The sequence below is a fragment of the Poecile atricapillus genome, chromosome 29 (genome assembly GCF_030490865.1).
Source record: "Poecile atricapillus isolate bPoeAtr1 chromosome 29, bPoeAtr1.hap1, whole genome shotgun sequence".
NCBI classification, from domain to species: domain Eukaryota; kingdom Metazoa; phylum Chordata; class Aves; order Passeriformes; family Paridae; genus Poecile; species Poecile atricapillus.
The window spans coordinates 4,463,073-4,485,496 of record NC_081277.1 but is presented as its reverse complement, the minus strand read 5'-3'; the positions used below and the strand labels follow the sequence as shown (position 1 = coordinate 4,485,496).

The 22,424-nt window shown below is 55.3% G+C and overlaps 2 protein-coding genes and 1 long non-coding RNA gene across 6 annotated transcripts; 1 reads left to right on the top strand and 2 right to left on the bottom strand.

Moving 5' to 3' along the window:
• The first annotated feature begins 8,828 nt into the window (after positions 1 to 8,828).
• On the top strand, positions 8,829 to 11,156 carry BOLA3 (bolA family member 3). Of its 2 annotated transcripts, XM_058859216.1 has the most exons (5): positions 8,829 to 8,943; positions 9,708 to 9,831; positions 9,980 to 10,068; positions 10,680 to 10,792; positions 11,006 to 11,156. In XM_058859216.1, exons 1-4 carry the CDS (start codon positions 8,914 to 8,916, stop codon positions 10,743 to 10,745), a joined length of 309 nt encoding a protein of 102 aa, XP_058715199.1. In that variant the 5' UTR covers positions 8,829 to 8,913; the 3' UTR covers positions 10,746 to 10,792; positions 11,006 to 11,156. The 2 variants fall into 2 exon arrangements, with proteins under 2 accessions (XP_058715199.1, XP_058715198.1); XM_058859215.1 differs by lacking the exon at positions 11,006 to 11,156 and having other exon boundaries at positions 10,680 to 10,802.
• On the bottom strand, positions 11,118 to 15,282 carry MOB1A (MOB kinase activator 1A). The gene is made up of 6 exons (XM_058859214.1): positions 15,131 to 15,282; positions 14,289 to 14,455; positions 13,589 to 13,682; positions 12,347 to 12,480; positions 12,104 to 12,267; positions 11,118 to 11,675 (listed from the first exon to the last, which is right to left on the bottom strand). Exons 1-6 carry the CDS (start codon positions 15,142 to 15,144, stop codon positions 11,598 to 11,600), a joined length of 651 nt encoding a protein of 216 aa, XP_058715197.1. The 5' UTR covers positions 15,145 to 15,282; the 3' UTR covers positions 11,118 to 11,597.
• A 4,869-nt stretch (positions 15,283 to 20,151) lies between these two features.
• LOC131589579 (uncharacterized) lies at positions 20,152 to 22,101 on the bottom strand. Of its 3 annotated transcripts, none has more exons than XR_009279781.1 (3): positions 21,645 to 22,101; positions 20,322 to 21,560; positions 20,152 to 20,235 (listed from the first exon to the last, which is right to left on the bottom strand). It is a non-coding gene; the product is annotated as an uncharacterized LOC131589579 (long non-coding RNA). The 3 variants fall into 3 exon arrangements; XR_009279780.1 differs by having other exon boundaries at positions 20,160 to 20,424; positions 20,511 to 21,560; XR_009279782.1 differs by having other exon boundaries at positions 20,160 to 21,560; positions 21,645 to 21,747; positions 21,834 to 22,101.
• Between the last annotated feature and the right edge of the window lie 323 nt (positions 22,102 to 22,424).

Below are 22,424 nucleotides of genomic sequence, written 5' to 3'. Positions count from 1 at the left end.
ACCGCGGCCCCATCTTACCTCAACCCTCGGCGGCGCCGGAGCCCGGCGTCGCTTCGTGGTGCTTTCTCCTCGGGCGTGGGGGAGAAGAAAACTAAAAGTAAATAGACGAAAGCGAAGCGAAAACACAGCGACCGGAAAAATAAAAATAAAAAAATAAATCAAAAAAAATCCAACCCATAGGAAACGAACCCAACGGGAGCGGCGGAGCTGGCGCGGGCTCAGGCCGTCGGAGAGCTGCGCCCAGCGAGGAGTTGGCAAACCAAGCGAAAACTTGGTTGAAAAACCCGAGAGGAAAGATGCTGTTTGATGATTTTAGGTAATCTCATATTTATATCTCCACATTTTTTAATCTAGCCTCGGATGAATTTCCTAGCGTCCTTTCGCGAGGAGAGGTTTTTAATTCCACTTGAAGCGGCCTGTTTGTTGGGTTTTATTTTATTTCGTTTTTTACTCCGATGACAACGACGAAGCCGATCTTCAGAAGAGAAGCCAACATCGAAAAACCACCCTAACCATGAATCCAAACCAACCTGAACACCAAACCAGCTCAAAGGCAAGAGGTGACTCCCTCCAGCTCCGCCGCGGGGGCTGCAGGGACCGCGTGCTTTACCGTAAGCCGGACACGCCGAACATCCAATTATTTTTAATTCCAAGGACCTAAAAAACCACCAATTTTGCAGCTGGAGGAATCCTTTCTCACAGCCAGCGGGGCTGTGCCGGGACGGCGCGGCTCGGCTGGGTTCTGCCGCCCCGGCGGGATCGGTTCTGCCGGCACGGAGCAAGCCGGCGTCTCTCCTGGCGCCGGAGACCTCAGGACACGTCCGGGCTGGGGGACGCCGCTGCCGGGGGGCCGCGCTCGGGCTCGGACTCGGGGCTCCTTTGCCCACGGCCCCAGGGCGAGCGGCAGCGGCGGCGTCTCCGTAGGAGCCGACAGGACAAAAACAGAAGAAAAAAAAAAAATATATTAAAAAAAAATACAAAAACCAGGAAAAAAAACCCACACAAACCAACCCCAAACTGTGAATAGCGAGTGTTGCTCTCTGTACATCACTGTTGCTAAAAGTCTGGTGCTTTCCGTCTCCGGGGGACTTTCTCCGTGCAATCGGCTCCGGGAAGAGCGAATCCCAAGACTTGACTGGCCAAAACCCCGCCGGGTCTGCCTTCCCTGCCGGTGCCGGCGAGCCGCGGCCAGCGCCGCCGGGGCTCGGTGCTCTTTCTCTCCCCGGGTGCCATCCCTCCTTCCCACGGATCACCGTTCTTCCCGCAAAAAAAACAAACAAAACAAACGAAAACAAACCCAGAAACCCAACCCAGCAACGACGACAACCACGTGGTGCTTTTGGAACACTCTCAGTCCAGACTTCCCGCCCGGCGCTCGGCACCGCGGCCGCGCCGGGACAGACGGAGCGCGGCCGAGCTGCCCCGCGGCTCACCGGGAGCGCGGCGTGGCCGGAGCCCGGCGTCCCCCGGGGGTTTTTTTTGGGGGGGAATCGTTGCTTTTGCACTTTGAGGTGCCTTTTGGAGAGCCAGCGAAGGCAGCGCCGACGCCGTCACCGTGCCGGGATCACCTCGTGTTTACTGTCACCCCCCTCCTTCCCTGGCGGCACGGATCAGCAGGATCTCGGTAAAACAGCCTGAACGTTTATGTGGTCTGATTTTAAACCTGTAAATAGGGAAAGAAATTTTTTTAAAAGCACTTTCACCTAGATTTAAAAAAAAAAAAAAGGAAAAAAAAAAATAATGAAAGCGAAACTTAAAAAGCAAACAACTCCCCTCTTTCCTCTCCCCCCCACTCCCCCCAACTTGAAGCAGTATGTTTTAAACAAGATTATCGTGGGAGAACTGTAAATACTGGCAGAATATTTAACATGCTTTGTCCGTCCTTCATCATTAATTAATTTTTTTTTTAATTTTAATTTTTTTTTTTTTTTTTGGGGGGGGGGAGGGTTTCGTTTTTTAACCGTAATCTGTAAAATCGCGTATATTCGACAAGGAAACTCAACGAGCTATTCCCGCTTTTCTTATAAATACCCAATAGCATATCAGGATTGTGAGAGTCAACGGCAAGTCAGAGTTTAGGGATGCGATGCCGGGGACCCGCCGTGTCGCTGTGCTTGGGAGCGCGGAGAGGGGACCCGGCGGATCCGGGGACGGATTTGGGTACCGGGGCCGAATTCGGGTGCCGGATTCGGGTGCCGGGGCCAGATTCAGGTGCCAGATTCGGGTGCCGAGGCTGAATTTGGGTGCTGGTGCCAGATTCGGGTGCCAGGGCCAGATTTGGGTGCCGGATTCAGTTGCCGGGGCCGGATTCAGGTGCCAGATTCGGGTGCTGGGCCCGGATTTGGGTGCCGGGGCCGAATTCAGGTGCCGGATTCAGTTGCCGGGGCCAGATTCGGGTGCCGGAATCGGGTGCCAGGGCCAGATTCGGGTGCCAGGGCCGGATTTGGGTGCCAGGGCTGGATTTGGGTGCTGGATTTGGGTGCCGGGGCCGGATTTGGGTGCCAGATTTGGGTGTCGGGCCGGATTCGGGTGCCGGCCTGGTTGGCGTCGCCCGGGCTCTCTGGCTGGTGTGACGGGGGTGCCTTGGAGCTCTGCCAGGAGGAGAAGGAGCGTTGGGAGAAGCCGATGGTCCGTGTAACCTGTCTAAGTCCTGCTTCCTCAGAGGTTTTTATTTTTTGGTGCAGGGAGGGCTCGGTCCGGCGGGTTCAGCCTGGGGGAGAGCGGGGAGCTGCCGGCGCCGCGGGTCGGGGAGCGAGAACTGCTGCAGTCTCACGTTTTTACACTACATAAACGTCTAACCTACCTCAACTCTCAGTCATTACAAATTAGCACGCTTCAGACTTCTACACAAACTCGAAATCTATGCACAGCTCTTTACCCCTTGCTGCTGAGAGGCTGTTTCCAAGCAAAAATCTTTTTCCCTTTACCCGTCCCGGCGGCCGCGCTCGTCCCGAAGCCGCGGGGCTCGTGGAGCTCGGTGGGGAGGGAGGGATGTTCTCGACGAGTGGGATGTGGGGACCTGATTTTGCAGCAGGTCGTGGCCACAATGGTGCTAGAACAGCCGTGGTGGAAACCCCAGGGGGGGCTCAACGCGGGGAGCCCCCGGCCGGCTCCTTGGTCCCGCTTCGGTTTTTTCCTGGCCGCGACGCTTCGCCTCGGGCAGGAAACGGGGGGCGCAGTTTGGGTCCCCCCCTCCCATCTCGATGCTCTCGAGATGAGGCATGGCAAGGAGAAGGAAACCAGAATCCCTGAGGTGCCTCAATTGCTGATTTTTTTTTTTCCTTTTAATACTGGAGTACGCTTTGTGGGCTCTATAAGGCATATTTTTATTAAATGAAATCTTGTAATACAAACGGTGCTATGGTGTTTTAACAAACTGTATCACGCTTCTGCCTGATTCCATCTCGCTGAGGTGCTACTAATGTATATATCAAATTAAGGAACCAAGGTATAAAAAAACAAAAACAAACCAACATTAAGCAATGTCGTTGAGAAGGAAGTTTACTTTTCCGGAGCGACAGCTCGAGGCGTGCCGGGAGCCGGTTGGGTTTATGCAAACTGAAAGAGGCGCCGCGTCCGAGGTGTGCCGGGGTCGCGGCGGAGCCGTTCCCTGCGGATCCGGGCGCGGTCCCGGGTTGAGGTGCTCAGAGGGGACCTCTGGGGCCCGGCCAGGTGCGCGGTCGCGGCGCTCGGACGCGGCGCTCGGCCACACGCGGTGGGTGCGGCGCTCGGACGCGGCGCTCGGCCAGGGGCGTGGTCGCGGTGCTTGGACTCGGTGCTCAGGCTCGGTGCTCGGCCCTCCATCACGGACGTGGTGCTCAGGAACGGTGCTCGGCCACACCTTGCGCGGTGGTGCTCGGACGCGGCGCTCGGCCGCTCGTTGTGGACGCGGCGCTCGGCCGCGGTGCTCCACGCGGTGCTCGGACGTGACGCTCGGCAGTGTGCTCGGAGTGGTGCGCGGTGCTCGGTCCCGGTGATGGCCACACACGATGGACGTGGTGCTCGGACACGGTGCTCAGACGAGGGTGCTCGGTCCCGGTGATGGCCACACATGATGGACGTGGTGCTCGGACACGGTGCTTGGACAGGGGTGCTTGGACAGGGGTGCTTGGACAGGGGGGCTTGGACAGGGGTGCTTGGACAGGGGGGCTTGGACAGGGGGGCTTGGACAGGGGTGCTTGGACAGGGGGGCTTGGACAGGGGTGCTTGGACAGGGGGGCTTGGACAGGGGTGCTTGGACAGGGGTGCTTGGACAGGGGGGCTTGGACAGGGGTGCTTGGACAGGGGTGCTTGAACACCCATCGTGGACATGGTGCTTGGTCCCGGTGATGGCCACACACGATGGACGTGGTGCTCAGACACAGTGCTTGGACAGGGGTGCTTGGACACAGTGCTTGGACATGGTGCTTGGACATGGTGCTCGGACACTCATCGTGGACGTGGTGCTTGGTCCCAGTGATGGCCACACACGATGGACGTGGTGCTCGGACATGGTGCTTGGACAGGGGTGCTCGGACATGGTGCTTGGACACCCATCGTGGACGTGGTGCTCGGGCACGGTGCTTGGATGTGGTGCGTGGACATGGTGCTGTGTTTGGTGCTTGGACTTGGTGCATGGACATGGTGCTTGGACATGGTGCTCGGACACGAAGTGTGGACATGGTGCATGGACATGGTGCTTGGACATGGTTCTCGGACACAACGTGTGGACATGGTGCTCAGACATGGTGCATGGACATGGTGCTTGACCACAGTGCTCGGACATGATGTGTGGACATGGTGCTTGACCACGGTGCTTGGACACGAAGTGTGGACATGGTGCTCAGACGTGGTGCATGGACATGGTGCTTGACCACGGTGCTTGGACACGACGTGTGGACATGGTGCTTGACCACAGTGCTTGGACATGATGTGTGGACATGGTGCTTGACCACAGTGCTCGGACATGATGTGTGGACATGGTGCATGGACATGGTGCATGGACATGGTGCTCGGGCATGGTGCTCAACCATGCACCATGGATGTGGTGCTCAGCTGTGAACATGATGTGTGGACATGGTGCTTGACCGCGGTGCTCGGACACGGTGCTCGGACACGATGTGTGGACATGGTGCATGGACAGTGCTTGACCACGGTGCTCGGACATGGTGCTCGGACACGATGTGTGGACATGGTGCATGGACATTGGTGCTTGGACATGGTGGGTGGACATTGGTGCTCGGGCACGGTGCTCAGCCATGCCACCATGGACGTGGTGCTCGGACATGATGTGTGGACACGGTGCTCCACCAGGGTGAGTGGACATGGTGCATGGACATGATGGGTGGACATTGGTGCTCAGACATGGTGCATGGACATTGGTGCTCAGACATGGTGGGTGGACACTGGTGCATGGACATGATGGGTGGACATTGGTGCTCAGACATGGTGAGTGGACATTGGTGCTCAGACATGGTGGGTGGACTCGGTGCTCAGACATGGTGAGTGGACACTGGTGCATGGACATGTTGAGTGGACACTGGTGCTCAGCCATGCACCGTGGACACAGTGGGTGGACTCGGTGCTCAGACGTGGCACACGGCCATAGATGCTCTGCTTGGTGCTTGGACCTGGCGCGTGGACTCGGTGCTGGGCCACGGTTCCTGGACACGGTGCTGGGCCACGGTTCCTGGACACGGTGCTGGGCCGTGGTTCATGGACATGGGCCATGGCCACGGTGCTGGGCCACGATGTGATTGACCATGTGTTGTGGACGTGGTGCTTGAGCACGGTGCTCGATGGTGGTGCTCAGGCACGGGGCTGGACACGGCACGCGGCCACACGCCCTGGACACGGTGCTTGGCCGTGGGGCTTGGACACGGCGTGTGGACACGGTGGTTGGACATGGACATGGACACGGTGGTTGGACATGGACATGGACATGGACATGGTGGTTGGACATGGACATGGACATGGTGGTTGGACATGGAGCATGGACATGGAGCATGGACACAGTGGTTGGACACAGAGCATGGACACGGTGTTTGGACATGGTGGTTGCCCACCCTGCATGGACACGGAGCATGGACACAGTGTTTGGACATGGAGCATGGACACAGTGTTTGGACATGGAGCATGGACATGGAGCATGGACACGGTGGTTGGACACAGAGCATGGACACAGTGTTTGGACACGATGGTTGCCCACCCAGCAGAGCACAGCACACAGCTCGGTTCTGCTCAGGCATTGGGCACCCCCATGGGCACCCCCAGCACTGCCCAGCCAGGCCCACTCCTGGCACCGTTCCCCTACAGCACCAACCCAGAGCTCCCAGTGCTGGATCCAGATGGATCCATCCCTGTGTCCATCCCTGTGTCCATCCCTGTGTCCATCCCATGTCCATCGCTGTGTCCATCCCATGTCCATCGCTGTAGGCATCACCATGTCCATCACTGTCCATCCCTGTGTCCATCACTGTGTCCATCACTGTGTCCATCCCTGTGTCCATCCCTGTGTCCATCACTGTGTCCATCCCTGTGTCCATCCCGTGTCCATCCCTGTGTCCATCCCATGTCCATCCCGTGTCCATCCCGTGTCCATCACCGTGTCCATCCCCGTGTCCATCCCGTGTCCATCCCGTGTCCAGCCCATGTCCATCCCGTGTCCATCCCGTGTCCATCCCGTGTCCATCACCGTGTCCATCCCTGTGTCCATCCCCGTGTCCATCCCGTGTCCATCCCGTGTCCATCCCCGCACTGTCCAGGCTCAGCTCCCGCAGCTCCTCGCTCTCATCCCTCCCCGCCTCTCCCATTCCGCTTCCTCCCGGCTTTTCCTCTTCCCCCCCTTTTCTTGGGTTTATTTTACATTTTTTTGGGGTTTATTGGTGCTAATTCCTCCCCCCGCGCCCCCCCCAGGCAAATACCTCATCCCCCCCAGCCCCCTGCAGCGAGTCCGGGGTGAAGCTTTTCCGAAATCAGGGATCCTTTCGCAGCGGTGTTTCCTCCTTCATTTCCCCCTCTTCATTTCCACCTTCCTCTTCTTCCCCCTTTCCGCCCGGGTTTTTCCTCATTCCTCCGCATCCTTCAGGGATTTACGAAACCGCCGGAATTTCAGCCTCATTTTGATTCTGGGAGCGAGGAGGTTTTGTTTTGTTTTGTTTTATGGGCCGGTGGGATTTTTTTTAAGATTTTATTTTATATTTTATTTTATTTTTTTCTTGCACCGCGGCGCGCAGGAATAAAGAGGTGGAAATTCCAAATTTAAAAAGCGAGCGCCGTTTCTTCTCGGATTGGGGAATTTTTGGTCGGAGGCTGTTTTGGAGTTTTTATTGGGATATTTTTTTTTGGGATAATGGAGATGGGGAGGTGGGACGGAGGCAGGTGGAGCCGGGAGACACCGCAGGCTTGTCCCGGCGGCTCCGAAAAATTCACACTTGAAGATTTCTTGGTCGGCTCGGGACTGTGGTTACTTGAAATGAAGTTTTTTTCCGGGGCGGATTGAGGACCGGTAGATTTTTTTCCCATGTCTCAAGGCAATAGGATTAATGTGTATTAAACTGTAGATACTTCTAGGACAGTAAATTTATGCTGATAATTTTATTTTGTATAATTTTCCCTTTTTCTTTCCCCCCCCCTTTCTTTGTGTTGTTTTTTTCCCCCCTTAACCTTCTTTTCTTTCCCCCTTTCCCCCAGTGTTTCGGTAAATTTATTTTTTAGGATGCCTAAAAATTGCAGGTTTGGATCCTCCCCCTCCCCTCTGGTTTTGGTTTTGTTTTTCTTTTTTTTTGTTCTGTTGCTGTTTTTGTTCTTTATTTTTTTTTTTTTTAATTTGTATTTTATTCTGAGTTGGCGCGGCCGCGGGGCCGTGGGCTGTATTATTCCTGATATCTTTAAAATATTGTGGGTGTTTTAATAAATTTTATATTTATTTTTTGCACTCAACACGAGGCTGGCGTGGCTTTTTCTGCTGGAATTCCGGCTGGAATGGGGTGGGAGAGGGGTGGGATGGGAATGGGGGCAGGATTGGGGTTTTTGGGGGTTTTTGGGGGGGCTCAGGGTGTGGGAATGGGGGAAGGATTGGGGTTTTTGGGATTGGGGGGTTCTGGGTGTGGGATTGGGGACAGGATTGGGGTTTTTGGGGGTCTGGATGGGGCTCAGGGTGTGGGAATGGGGGTCAGGATTGGGGTTTTTGGGATTGGGGGGGTCTGGACGTGGGAATGGGGGAAGGATTGGGGTTTTTGGGGGTCTGGATGGGGTTCTGGGTGTGGGAATGGGGGGCAGAGCAGAACCGGGGTCATTTTGGGGTGGGATCGGGGGGGGATCATCAGTGGGATGGGAACCTTTGGGGGGTCGGGATGGGATCCTGGATGTGGGAAGGGAGGGGGGGCAGGATGGGGCTGGCTTAGGGACACGGAGGGGACAGGAGGGGACACTTGGGGGGTCAGGAGGGGACCCTTGAGGGGTCGGGGGGGACCCTTGTGGGGGACAGGAGGAAACCTTTGCGGGGGGGACAGGAGGGGACCCTTGGAGGGGACAGGAGGGGACACTTGGGGGGTCTGGGGGGATCCTTTGTGGGGTCAGGGGGGACCCTTGGAGGGGTCAGGAGGGGACACTGTGGGGGGGACAGAATGAGACCCTCTGTGGGGACCGGATGAGGCCCTTGGGGGGGTCAGGAAGGGACCTTTTGTGGGGTCAGGGGGGGATCCTTTTGTGGGGTCGGGGGGGGATCCTTTGTGGGGTCGGGGGGGGATCCTTTGTGGGGTCAGGGGGGGATCCTTTTGGGGGGGGCTTTGGGGGCCATTCCAGGGTCCTCCGAGCCGCCAGGGGGCGCTCGGGAGAAGGAGGGGAAACGTCGCCCACGTTGGCCCCGCCCACTTCCGCGATCGGCGCGCGCTGATTGGCTGAGCCGGGGGTGACCCCAGCGCGCGCCCCGGGATGGCGGCGGCGGGGCTGGGCCGGGGCCCGGTGAGTGTCCGTGAGTCCGGGTCCGTGTGTCCGTGTGTCCGTCAGTCCCGTGTCCGTGAGTCCGGGTTTGTGTGTCCGTGTGTCCGTGAGTCCGGGTCTGTGTGTCCGTCAGTCCCGGGTCTGTGTGTCCGTGTGCCCGTGTGTCCCGGGGGTCTGTGTGTCCGTCGGTCCCGTGTCTGTGTGTCCGTGTGCCCGTGTGTCCCGGGGGTCTGTGTGTCCGTGTGTCCAGAGTGTCTGTGTGCCCGTGTGTCCGTCGGTCCCGGGGGTCCGTGTGTCCGTCAGTCCCTCTTCAGTGCTGGCAGCATCCCCGTGTGTGTTTTTGGGGTCCCCCCCATCCCCGTGTGTGTTTTTGGGGTCCCCCCCATCCCCGTGTGTGTTTTTAGGGGTCCCCCCCATCCCCGTGTGTGTTTTTGGGGTCCCCCCGTGTTCCTCAGGGCCGTTTCTCCCCATTCCCGTGTGTGTTTTAGGGATTCCCCCCATCCCCTGTGTGTTTTTGGGGTCCCCCCGTGTTCCTCAGGGCCGTTTCTCCCCATTCCCCTGTGTGTTTTAGGGTCCCCCCGTGTTCCCCTGTGTGTTTTAGGGTCCCCCCCCATCCCCTGTGTGTTTTTGGGGTCTCTCCCCATCCCCTGTGTGTTTTTGGGGTCCCCCCCATCCCCTGTGTGTTTTTGGGGTCCCCCCCATCCCCTGTGTGTTTTAGGGATTCCCCCCATTCCCCTGTGTGTTTTTGGGGTCCCCCCGTGTTCCTCAGGGCCGTTTCTCCCCAGCTCTGGCTGCGCTGCCGCTCCTGGCGCGGTTTCTGCTCCCAGACGGACGCGGAGGCGCGGCTGGCGCGGCTGCTGCGGGAGAAGTTCCCGCGGGCCTCGGCCATCAAGGTGTTGGATGTCTCAGGTACGGGAAAAGCTCGGTATTGCCCTCACCCACCCCGGGGTTTCACCCGGCTCTCGGTCTCCAGCCCCCCTGGAGGGTCGGGAGAGTGAGGGAGCTCGAGCTTTAATTAACTCTAATGAGCTTTAATTAACTCTGATGAATTTCTCAGGGGGCTGCGGTGCCATGTATGAAATCCACATCGAGTCAGAGGAGTTCCGGGAGAAGCGAACGGTGCAGCAGCACCAGATGGTGAACCAGGTCTGGGGGCTCCGGGGGTGGGGGAGAGGGAAAGGGAGAGGGGGAACGGGAGAGGGGGAATGGGAGAGGGGGAACGGGAGAGAGGAAAGGGAGAGGGGGAATGGGAGAGGGAACGGGAGAGAGGGAACGGGAGAGAGGGAATGGGGGAGAGGGAATGGGAGAGGGGGAACGGGAGAGAGGGAATGGGGGAGAGGAAAGGGAGAGAGGGAATTGGAGAGAGGGAATTGGAGAGAGGGAAAGGGAGAGGGGAGAGAGGGAATGGGAGAGAGGGAATGGGAGCAGCACCCACAGGAGGAATGGGAGAGGGTGCTGCAGAGCTCTGGGTGTGGGGCTGAGGGTGCAGCAGAGCTCTGAGGGTGCAGCAGAGCTCTGGGTGTGGGGCTGAGGGTGCAGCAGAGCTCTGGGTGTGGGGCTGAGGGTGCAGCAGAGCTCTGGGTGTGGGGCTGAGGGTGCAGCAGAGCTCTGGGTGTGGGGCTGAGGGTGCTGCAGAGCTCTGGGTGTGGGGCTGAGGGTGCTGCAGCCCCAAAGCCGTGGGGCTGAGGGTGCAGCAGCCCCAAAGCCGTGGGGCTGAGGGTGCTCCCCCAGCCCTGAGAGCCCTGCTTGCCTTGCAGGCCCTGAGCGAGGAGATCAAGCACATGCACGGCCTGCGGATCTTCACCTCGACCCCCAAGGCCTGAGGCTGCTCCAGCAGCAATAAAATGCTCCAGGAGGGGCCCCCAGGGAGGTGAATTCCACCCCGTGTTGTGTGTTCAATCAGGAGGTGAATAACACCCAGGGTTGTGTGTTCAATCAGGAGGTGAATTCCACCCCGTGTTGTGTGTTCAATCAGAATGTGAATTCCACCCCGTGTTGTGTGTTCAATCAGAATGTGAATTCCACCCAGGGTTGTGTGTTCAATCAGAATGTGAATTCCACCCCGTGTTGTGTGTTCAATCAGGTGAATTCCACCCAGGGTTGTGTGTTCAATCAGAATGTGAATAACACCCAGGGTTGTGTGTTCAATCAGGGCCCCATGGGGCAGGGAAAGGAGAGGAGAAACCCTCTTCCTCTGAAAGAAGAGCAGGAAGAAACTTTATTATTATTATTATTGTTGTTGTTATTATTGCCTTTGCCACACAGGAGGGACCCGTGGGACATCCCAGAGCTGCTCCTCCCACCCAGCCAGGGACAGGGACAGCCCACCCTGGGGCCAGGCACTTCTCCTCCTCACCCCTGCTTAAGGCTCTGGGCCAAAGTGCACCTCTTTTATCCAAAAAAAATACAAAAAACCCAAGAAAAAGCACTTCCAAAAATAAGCTGAGGCTCTCCGGGCGCGCTCTCGGGCTGGAGAGTCCAGAGAGGAGCTCTGGGAGCAGAAAGTGGCCGGGCAGCACCTGGAACATCCAGAGCAGGGCAGAACCTGCTCCACCTGCGGCCAGCCCAGGGCAAGGAGAGCCCAGCGGGGGCTGCAGAGCAGCGCTGAGGCCGCTCGCTGCCGGCTGAAGAGGAAGCAGAAAAGGAGCAGCCAGAAGGGTCCTCCCAGGGGGGTTTTATCTGTCCTTGGAGCCCAACTTCTCAATCAGCTCGTGCAGAGGAGCCAGCTCACGCCTGTCGATCAGGCTGAACTCCTGGCAGGAGGAAAAGGAGACACCAAAAAGTGAGGGAAGATGGGAAAAGTGTCACCCTGCACGGGCTGGGGGCAGCAGCGCTCCTGGTCCTCGTGGAGAAATCAAATTTCAGGGCAACAAAACTCCTGTCACGTTGCTGCACACAGCAAGGCACAGACCAGGCTTGAAAAGTAAAAGAAAGGTGCTGGTGCTGCTCTTTCTGAGTTGGTTCCTGAGCTGCAAACCCTCTGAGTTCTCCTCCAGTTCTGGTTTTGTTGGCTGCAGATTGGTAATTAAAACCAGAGAGAGAAATCGGAGCGAAAAAAACCCCACAAAAGGCCAGCAGCACAAAGGGCTCAGCTGGGTGTTAACAGAGCAGATCTTGGAGATTTCCACCCAGAATCCTCCAAAAGCCAAGAGAGAAGGTGAGATCCCCCCCCTCAGCTCACCTGCACGAAGAAGATAAAGTGCTTGAAGGAGGTGTTGAGGTGAGCCTCCTCCTGCAGCCGCATCACCGAGTCGAAGTGCTGGTGGTAGATGTGGGCGTAGACCCGGAACAGCCGCTTCAGGATGGTCTTGGCCACCGACATGAAGTTCTTGGGAAAGGGGACACCTGGAAAAGGGGGGACAGGCAGGGATCAGGGCATGGCCCAGCCAGGAGGGGCCATCCCGGGGCACGTGGCTGCACCCACCGATCTTGGAGGGGAAGAGGGTCTCGTCATCCAGCTGGTCCTGCACCCACGTCATCAGGTAATCGATGTATTTGGGTGCTGAGCACTTGATGGGCTTCTTGATGTTGGTGCCGTCGGCCCAGTGGTACTCGTACCTGTGGGAGGGGGAAATCCCGCAGGAAAAACGGGATTCAGGATCCCTGCTGATCCCAGGAGCAGCACCTGAGTCGCTCAGGGCTGAGGAGAGCTCGGCCTCTTTGGGTTTCCTGAGCCCAGCAGTCAGGACCGACCCCTCTCGGGGTTTTTTTTTGGGGTTTCAGCCCCAAAAGTCACAGGATTATGGAATATCCGGATCCACTGGGATCATCGAGCCAAGCCTGGCCCTGCACAGATCCCCAGCAATCCCTGGCAGCGCTGTCTGAGTGCTCCTGGAGCTCTGGCAGCCTTGGGGCTGTGCCTGTTCCCTGGGGAGCCTCTGGAGGAACAACCCTGCCCTGAGATCCCCATCCCAAACTGCCCTGGAACAGCTCCAGCCATTCCATGGGATCCTGTTCCTGTTAAAAAATGACCCTCAGCTCTGTGGCTGCCTCCCCTGACATCATCACTTCCTTAAAACAAACCAAAAGCATCATCAGGGTCATCTTTTGGAGGCTCTGGATCTCACAGCAGACCCTGCTCCCACCCCTCTCCTCTGAGGTGTTTTCCAAGATCCCTGAAAAGCAGCAAAGCCCCTCTGTGTTTTTCACTTGGCCACAAGCGCGAGCGGTGCCACTGGAGAGGAAGCTGTGACAGGAAATGGCCCCAAAAATAGAGGCAGGAACTGGCAGAGCAGATCCTGCAGGGTAGGAGAGCAGGGCAGGAGGTTCCAGGGCACCCACAGGGTGCTGGGCTCACAAACAGAGCCTTGGCAACCTCCCAGAGAGGATTCCCACCCGTGGCAAAATCTGCAAGTGAGTGCAGAACCAAGCCCTGGCAGGAATTCACTCCTAAAATCAACAAGGTGGCCTCAAAAAGGGTTCACTCTCTTCTTTCCACCTCCCCCGAGGCCCCAACCTTCTCCTGCAGAGCCGTGCCACCACATTATAAAATTAAAATTAAGTTATGAAACGAAATGAAGTGAAATGAAATGAAAAGCTGATTAGATGTGCCTCCTGAAAATCCACCACATCCCCGAGGATGACACCAGAGGAGCAAAACGTGTCAGCTGGACCCTGCCTGGGGTCCCTGCAGCTCTCCCTGCCCCAGCTGGGGCTGTCCCCTCACCTGGGCCCTGCAGACATCACGGGGCAGCTGCTCTCGGTGCAGAACTCCGTGATGGTCCCGTACAGCATGTTGATCTGGTTGAAGAAATCCACAGCTGCAAAGGAAACACCCGTGGGGTGAGCCAGGTGTGAGCCCAGCACCTCCCAGGATGCTCAAAAACCTGATGGATTTGGTAATATCCAAGGAGAGACCTTCCTCAGGCTGAGCACTCCTGACCTGAAGCTGAATCTCTACATTCCTTGCTTAAAATTGCTTTTTTTTCCCCACTCTCTAACCTACAAAGAAGCAAAGGTCAAGGCCAGGGGGAGCGGCTGCTGAAACCAAATTGGATCTGGAAATAGAAAACAACAAAAAAAGAAACTCCACAATCCTGGAGTCTGGGGGAAATAGAGCTCCACTTTCTCCCTGGATCATTTGTGCTGCAGCTTTTACAGCCAACGGTGCTGATTGCCCAAAAACAACCATTCATGAACCAAAATCCCCTCTGTGAGCCTGAACTGGTAAAAAACCACCCCAAAACCACAGGGGAGCAGCTTTGGTACAGCTTTATCTCTTCCTCCTTGCACAACAACCCCCCCTGACCTGCACCCTGCTTCCGCTGCTTTATCCCACCTCAGCTACCCCAGCCTGGGGGATTTGGGGTTTTTTTTTGAGGATAAACCCCGGGTTTTGGGGGTTTTCCCTCTCTCAGAGGACTCACTGTTCACAGCAATCCACTCGTTGAGGTCCTCCCCCTCGGGCAGCATCACGGCCTGCCGCAGGTTGCCGCTGCCCAGCGTGGCCTCGGCGTGTTTGAGGAGCTCGTACTGGTGGGATCCTTCCGGAATGTTCTTCTTTGGCTTGAACGTTTTCGAAGAGCGGCTTCCACTGAGGAAGGGGAGAAGCGTTTCCAGTTTGCCACGGAAGCGGGGAGCCGAGGAGGATGGAAAAGATCCCCATTATCCCTCAGGGTGAGAGGGACAGAGACCCCATCGCCCTCAGGGTGAGAGGGACAGGATGGAAAAGATCCCCGAGAGCAGCACCATCCTCAGGGTCAGCACTCCTCGTGAGCCACATCCACCAGGGATGGGGACTCCCATTTTCCCTAAAATCCCACCTAAACCTCCCCTGGTGCAACTTGAGGCCCCTTTCCTCTGGTTCTGTCAGTTTCCCACAGCGGAGGAAGCCCCTCCTTGTGCATTCCCAAGGATTCTTTTCAAGGGTTTCCTCTCCCCACACACACTCAGGAACCCCCCAAGCACAAACCACTCCACGATCCCCCTTAAACCTTCCCCCAGGAGCCCTCCTGTGCCTTCCTCAGCTCCTGGAGTTGCCAATCCTCCCCTCAAAGCTCAGGATTCCCCTCACGAATCCCTTCACCCCCGCCTCAGGGCACTCAGCAGCCCCCTCAGAGCCTCCCCAAAATCTTCCCCCTCCTCAAACCCCTCAGAGAGCAGCTCTCCATCCCTCCACAAACCTCTCTGCCACAAATAACTTTCCTAGGTCCTTTTCCCTCCCTGGGGCCGCCTCAGGACCCTCCCTGAGGGGAACCCGGACACTCACAAGAGGAAGCTCATGGCGAGACGGGCTGAGAGCAGCCGGAACGGGCTGAGGGAGCGAGAAGAGCTGGGGGAAGCGGGAATGGACTGAGGGGAGAGGAAATGGGATAAGGGAGAGGGAAGGGGAGAGGGATTGGGGACTGGGAAGGGCTGAGGGAGCGGGCGGAAGGAAGAGGGGCTGGGATGCGAGAGCGGAAAGGGCTGAGGGAACGGACTGAGGGGGCGGGGAAGGGCTGAGGGAACGGACTGAGGGGGCGGGGAAGGGCTGAGGGAAGCGGGGCCGGGTGGAGGGAGCGAACGGAGCCGAACCGGGCCGGACCGGACCGGGGTGCGCTGAGGGAGCGGCGGAGGCTCCGGGCGGGAACCGCCCGCGCCGCCAACTCTCGCGAGAGCTCCGTGAAGGGGCGGGACCCTCGCTGAGGGGGGCGTGGCCTCGCCGTGAGGCGCAGAGTGGAACACCCGAGCCCCCTCTTGTTCACACTTTAATAATTAATTACTCCAAGCCTGTTATGTGTTGCCAGATTTTGATCAACTTTATTTCATATGAAACCCGTGGGACGCTCGCGGGGTCTCCGTCCGTCTCCTAGGGGACGTTGGAGATGGACTCCCGGGGTTGTACCTGTGCCTTTAATGGCGCCCCAGGGAATGATGGGGATGGAGGTGATGTCGGGCTCCCCAGGGCTCCTCGTCCTGGGCGATGCCGTGAGGGGATCCCTGCAGGATTAGCGGGGCAACCTCCAGCCTTCTCATCCTGGAGGATTGCCGGGGGGTCTGTCTCCATCTTTTGGAGTCTCCATCTTTCAGTTGGGGGCAGCGGGAGCTCTTCATCCCCCTCACCTCACTGAGGGGGCTGTGTCGGTCTCCTCCGGGCCGGAGGGGCCGGGCTGCCTCCGCCCTCACCCTGTGAGGGGATGAGGAGTTATTTCCGTCTCTCCTCCACAGTGGAGGGGGACATGAGAGTCTCTGTGTGTGCTCACCTTGGTGAGGGCTGGAGGAACACTCTGTGGAGCGGAGAAATCTCTGTCGGGGCCTCCGCACCCTCCATTGTCGATTCTCGGTAAGGATCATTTCTTTCTTTCCTTGTTTTCTGTGGGGATTAGAGGAAGTGTCATATCTGTCACCCCTTATGGAGGGATTGGGGGCTGGATATCTCCACTCTTACTCCCCTTGATGAGGGCTGGAGGAGATCTGTGTGGAGCGGAGAACTCTGAGTTGAGGCCTCCACATCCTCCCTTCCAACTCCTCTGTGATGGAGGGGTTGGATTGTGTCCAGCCTCATCCTCTGTGGAGATGAAGGCTCAGGTTAACTGTGTCCATTTCCCATTAATGGGGACAACAGGGGCATTGTCTCTGTGTGTGCTCACCTTGGTGAAGGCTGGAGGAGATCTCCATGGAGCGGAGAAATCTCAGTTGGGGCCTCCGCACCCTCCGTTGTCGATGCTGGATAAGGATCATTACTGTCCTTGTTTTCTGTGGGGATTAGAGAAAGTGTCATATCTGTCCTCCCCTTATGGAGGGATTGGGGGCTGGATATCTCCACTCTTACTCCCCTTGGTGAGGGCTGGAGGAGATCTGTGTGGAGCGGAGAACTCTGAGTTGAGGCCTCCGCATCCTCCCTTCCAACTCCTCAGTGATGGAGGGGTTGGATTGTGTCCAGCCTCATCCTCTGTGGAGATGAAGGCTCAGGTTAACTGTGTCCATTTCCCATTAATGGGGACAACAGGGGGATTGGGTCTCTGTGCTCACCTTGATGAAGGCTGGAGGGGATTCCATGGAGCGGAGAACTCTGAGTTGAGGCCTCCGCACCCTCCCTTCCAACTCCTCTGTGATGGAGGGGTTGGATTGTGTCCAGCCTCAACCTGTGTGGAGATGAAGGCTCAGGTTAACTGTGTCCACGTTCTGTTACCAGGGACAACAGGGGGATTGTCTCTGTGTGTGCTCACCTTGGTGAAGGTTGAGGGAGGGCTCTGTGGAGCGGAGAAATCTCTGTTGGGGCCTCCGCACCCTCCGTTGTTGCTGCTTTGCAGCGAGGATAATCCTCATTTTCTGTGGAGAGAAAGAAAAGAAAACAGCGAGATCTGTCCTCCTCCCCTTATGTGGGGTGGGGGACAGGGGATAAATTTGGTGGGGTAGGGTAGGGTAGGAAAGGGTAGGGTAGGGTAGGAAAGGGTAGGAAAGGGTAGGGTAGGGTAGGTGGAGCGGAGGGTTTGAGGCCTCCGCATCCGTCGTTCCAACTCCTCCATGATGAAGGGGTTGGATTGTGTCCAGCCTCAACCTGTGTGAAGATGAAGGCTCAGGTTAACACTGTCCAATTCCAATTACTGGGGACAGTGAGGGTTGAGGATCATCTCTGTGTGTGCTCACCTTGGTGAAGGTTGAGGGAGGGTTCTGTGGAGCGGAGAAATCTCTGTTGGGGCCTCCGCACCCTCCGTTGTTGCTGCTTTGCAGCGAGGATAATTTATATCCTCATTTTCTGTGGAGAAAAAAAAAAAGAAGAAAGCGAGATCTGTCCTCCTCCCCTTATGTGGGGTGGGGAGGGGGACAGGGGATAAATTTGGTGGGGTCTGGGGTAGGGTAGGGTAGGAAAGGGTAGGGTAGGTGGAGCGGAGGATTTGAGGCCTCCGCATCCGTCGTTCCAACTCCTCTGTGATGAAGGGGTTGGATTGTCTCCAGCCTCAACCTGTGTGAAGATGAAGGCTCAGGTTAACACTGTGCACTTCCAATTACTGGAGGCAGTGAGGGGAGAGGATCACCTCATTTGTGCTCACCTTGGTGAAGGTTGAGGGAGGGCTCTGTGGAGCGGAGAAATCTCTGTTGGGGCCTCCGCACCCTCCGTTGTTGCTGCTTTGCAGCGAGGATAATTTATATCCTCATTTTCTGTGGAGAAAAAGAAAAGAAAAAAAGGGAGATCTGTCCTCCTCCCCTTATGTGGGGTGGGGGACAGGGGATAAATTTGGTGGGGTCTGGGGTAGGGTAGGGTAGGGTAGGGTAGGAAAGGATAGGGTAGGAAAGGGTAGGAAAGGGTAGGAAAGGGTAGGGTAGGGGGTGCAGAGGATTTGAGGCCTCCGCATCCGTCGTTCCAACTCCTCCGTGATGAAGGGGTTGGATTGTGTCCAGCCTCAACCTGTGTGAAGATGAAGGCTCAGGTTAACACTGTCCAATCCCAATTACCAGGGACAGTGAGGGTTGAGGATCATCTCTGTGTGTGCTCACCTTGGTGAAGGTTGAGGGAGGGCTCTGTGGAGCGGAGAAATCTCTGTTGGGGCCTCCGCACCCTCCGTTGTTGCTGCTTTGCAGCGAGGATAATTTATATCCTCATTTTCTGTGGAGAAAAAGAAAAGAAAACAGCGAGATCTGTCCTCCTCCCCTTATGTGGGGTGGGGGACAGGGGATAAATTTGGTGGGGTCTGGGGTAGGGTAGGAAAGGGTAGGAAAGGAAAGGGTAGGAAAGGATAGGGTAGGGTAGGGTAGGTGGTGCAGAGGATTTGAGGCCTCCGCATCCGTCGTTCCAACTCCTCTGTGATGGAGGGGTTGGATTGTGTCCAGCCTCAACCTGTGTGAAGATGAAGGCTCAGGTTAACTGTGTCCACGTTCTGTTACCAGGGACAACAGGGGGATTGTCTCTGTGTGTGCTCACCTTGGTGAAGGTTGAGGGAGGGTTCTGTGGAGCGGAGAAATCTCTGTTGGGGCCTCCGCACCCTCCGTTGTTGCTGCTTTGCAGCGAGGATAATCCTCATTTTCTGTGGAGAGAAAGAAAAGAAAACAGTGAGATCTGTCCTCCTCCCCTTATGGTGGTCGGAGAGGAGGTCACCTCGTTGTTGCTGCTGATTTGCAGCGAGGATAACTTCTATCCTCATGTACTGTGCAAAAAACAAAAGAAAAAGAAAATAAAAGTCAGGTGTGTCCTCCACCCCTTATGGTTGTTGGGGAAGAGGTCACCTCTTTGCTGCTGATTTGCAGCGAGGATAACTTCTATCCTCATTTACTGTGGAGAAAAAAAAAAAAAGAAAAAAATAAAAGTCAGGTGTGTCCTCCTCCCCTTACGGTTGTTGGAGAGGAGGTCACCTGTTTGCTGCTGTATTGCAGCGAGGATAACTTCTATCCTCATTTACTGTGCAAAAAACAAAATAAAAATAAAATAAAAGATAGGTGTGTCCTCCTCCCCTTATGGTTGTTGGGGAAGAGGTCACCTCTTTGCTGCTGTACTGCAGCGAGGATAACTTCTATCCTCATTTACTGTGGAGAAAAAAAAAAAGAATAAAAGAAAAGTCAGGTGTGTCCTCCTCCCCTTATGGTGGTTGGAGAGGAGGTCACCTCTTTGCTGCTGTATAGCAGCGAGGATAACTTCTATCCTCATTTACTGTGCAAAAAACAAAAGAAAAAGAAAAGAAAAGTCAGGTGTGTCCTCCTCCCCTTACGTGGGGCGGGGAGGGGGACAGAGGATAAATTTGGTGTGTTCTGAGGCAGAGTAAGGTGAGGAAGAGCAGGTGGAACAGAGGAGTTGGGGCCTCCGCATCCGTCCTTCCAACTCCCCCGTGATGGAGGGGTTGGATTGTCCCCAGCCTCAACCTGTGTGTGAAGATGAAGGCTCAGGTTAACTGTGTCCATTTCCCATGACTGGGGAGGGTGGGGGGATCGTTTCTGTTTGTGCTCACCTTGTTGAGAGCTGGAGGTTTGCTTGGAGCGGAGTTTGAGGCGGGGCCCCCGCACCCATCGTTGCTGCAGGTTTTTGGCTAGGATCATTTATGTTTTTGTGTTCTGTGGGGATCAGAGCAGCAGCTCAGATCTGTCCTGTTCCTTTATGGGAAGGGTGGGGGGACACAGGGGTTGCTGTTTGTACTCACGTTGGAGATGGCTGGAGGAAGTGTGGTCGATGTGGACGGTTTAGAAATTTGAGGATAATATCCTCATTTGTCATGTATGTATGAGAGGAAGGTCTGATCTGTCCTCCCCTTAACGTGGGGTGGGGAGGGGGACAGAGAATAAATTTGGTGTGTTCTGAGGTAGAGTAAGGTGAGGAAGAGCAGGTGGAACAGAGGAGTTGGGGCCTCCGCATCCGTCCTTCCAACTCCTCCGTGATGGAGGGGTTGGATTGTCCCCAGCCTCAACCTGTGTGTGAAGATGAAGGCTCAGGTTAACTGTGTCCATTTCCCATGACTGGGGAGGGTGGGAATATTGTCTCTGTTTGTGCTCACCTTGTTGAGAGCTGGAGGTTTGCTTGGAGCGGAGTTTGAGGCGGGGCCCCCGCACCCATCGTTGCTGCAGGTTTTTTGCTAGGATCATTTATGTTTTTGTGTTCTGTGGGGATCAGAGCAGCAGCTCAGATCTGTCCTGTTCCTTTATGGGAAGGGTGGGGGGACACAGGGGTTGCTGTTTGTACTCACGTTGGAGATGGCTGGAGGAAGTGTGGTCGATGTGGACGGTTTAGAAATTTGAGGATAATATCCTCATTTGTCATGTATGTATGAGAGGAGCGTCTGATCTGTCCTCCTCCCCTTAACGTGGGGTGGGGAGGGGGACAGAGGATAAATTTGGTGTGTTCTGCCGTAGAGTAGGATAACGTAGACTACGATTATGTAGACTACGATTATGTAGAGTAGGATTATGTAGAGTAGGATTATGTAGAGTAGGATTATGTAGACTAGGATATCTAGATATATTGATATCTCTGTGGATAATTTCCACATTTCGAGTATAATATCCTCATTAACTTAATTATATATAATTATTATCTATATAATTTTATATATATATATATAATTATATATCTAACTAATATAATAAAGTCTCATCTGTCCTCCTCCCCTTACATGGGGCGGGGAGGAGGACAGAGGATAAATTCGGCGCGGTTCTGGCATAGACTAGGATTATGTAGACTAGGATTATGTAGACTAGGATATCTAGATATATTGATATCTCTGTGGATAATTTCCACATTTCGAGTATAATATCCTCATTAACTTAATTATATATAATTATTATCTATATAATTTTATATATATATATATAACTAATATAAGAAAGTCATCTGTCCTCCTCCCCTTACATGGAGCGGGGAGGGGGACAGAGGATAAATTCGGCGCGGTTCTGGCATAGACTAGGATTATGTAGAGTAGGATTATGTAGAGTAGGATATCTAGATATATTGATATCTGTGTGGATAATTTCCACATTTTGAGGATAATATCCTCATTAATTTAATTATATATAATTATTATCTATATAATTATATATATATATATAATATAAGAAAGTCTGATCTGTCCTCCTCCCCTTACGTGGGGCGGGGAGGGGTACAGAGAATAAATTTGGTTTGTTCTGAGCCAGAGTAAGGTAAAGTAAGGAAGAGCAGGTGGAACAGAGGAGCTGAGGCCTCCACATTCATCCTTCCAACTCCTCCGTGATGGAGGGGTTGGATTGTCTCCAGCCTCATTCTGTGTGAAGATGAAGGCTCAGGTTAACTCTGTGCACTTCCAATTATCGGGGAGGGTGGGAATATTGTCTCTGTTTGTGCTCACCTTGTTGAGAGCTGGAGGTTTGCTTGGAGCGGAGTTTGTGGCGGGGTCTCCGCACCCATCGTTGCTGCAGGCTTTTTGCTAGGATCATTTATGTTTTTGTGTTCTGTGGGGATCAGAGCAGCAGCTCAGATCTGTCCTGTTCCTTTATGGGAAGGGTGGGGGGACAAAGTGATCTCTGTTTGTGCTCACATTGGAGATGCCTGCAGGAAGTTGTGTGTGTGGAGCGGAGAAATTTCTGTTGGGGCCTCCGCACCCTTTGTTGTTGCTGCTTTGCAGCGAGGATAATTTCTATCCTCATTTCCTGTGGATAAAAGACAAAAAAAGTCAGGTCTGTCCTCCTCCCCTTATGTGGGGAGGGGGTTACCTCTTTGTTGTTGCTGCTTTGCAGCAAGGGTAACTTCTGTCTTCATTTCCTGCGGAGAAAAGAGAACAAGAGAAGTAAAAGGAAGAAAAAAAAGATCTGTCCTCCACCCCTTATGTGGGGCGGAGAGGGGGGATAGGATATCCCTGATATTAATTGGATGGAACGGAGAAGTTCCAGTTCCATTCCTGTTGTGCGCCCGAGCCGCGAACTCCATTGAGTCCGGGCCGGGACTGAGCAACGCCCCCACAACGCCCGCCTTTTATAGTCCGCCTAAGCCCCGCCCCTTAGCAACGGCCAATAGGAGCCCAGAAACAGTTTGGGGGCGGAGCAACCAGCGTTCCATATTGAGAACCGACAGGGGGAGGCGGGGTTAGAACGTAACCGAGCGATCTGATTGGTCGGGAGGCGGAGGGTTC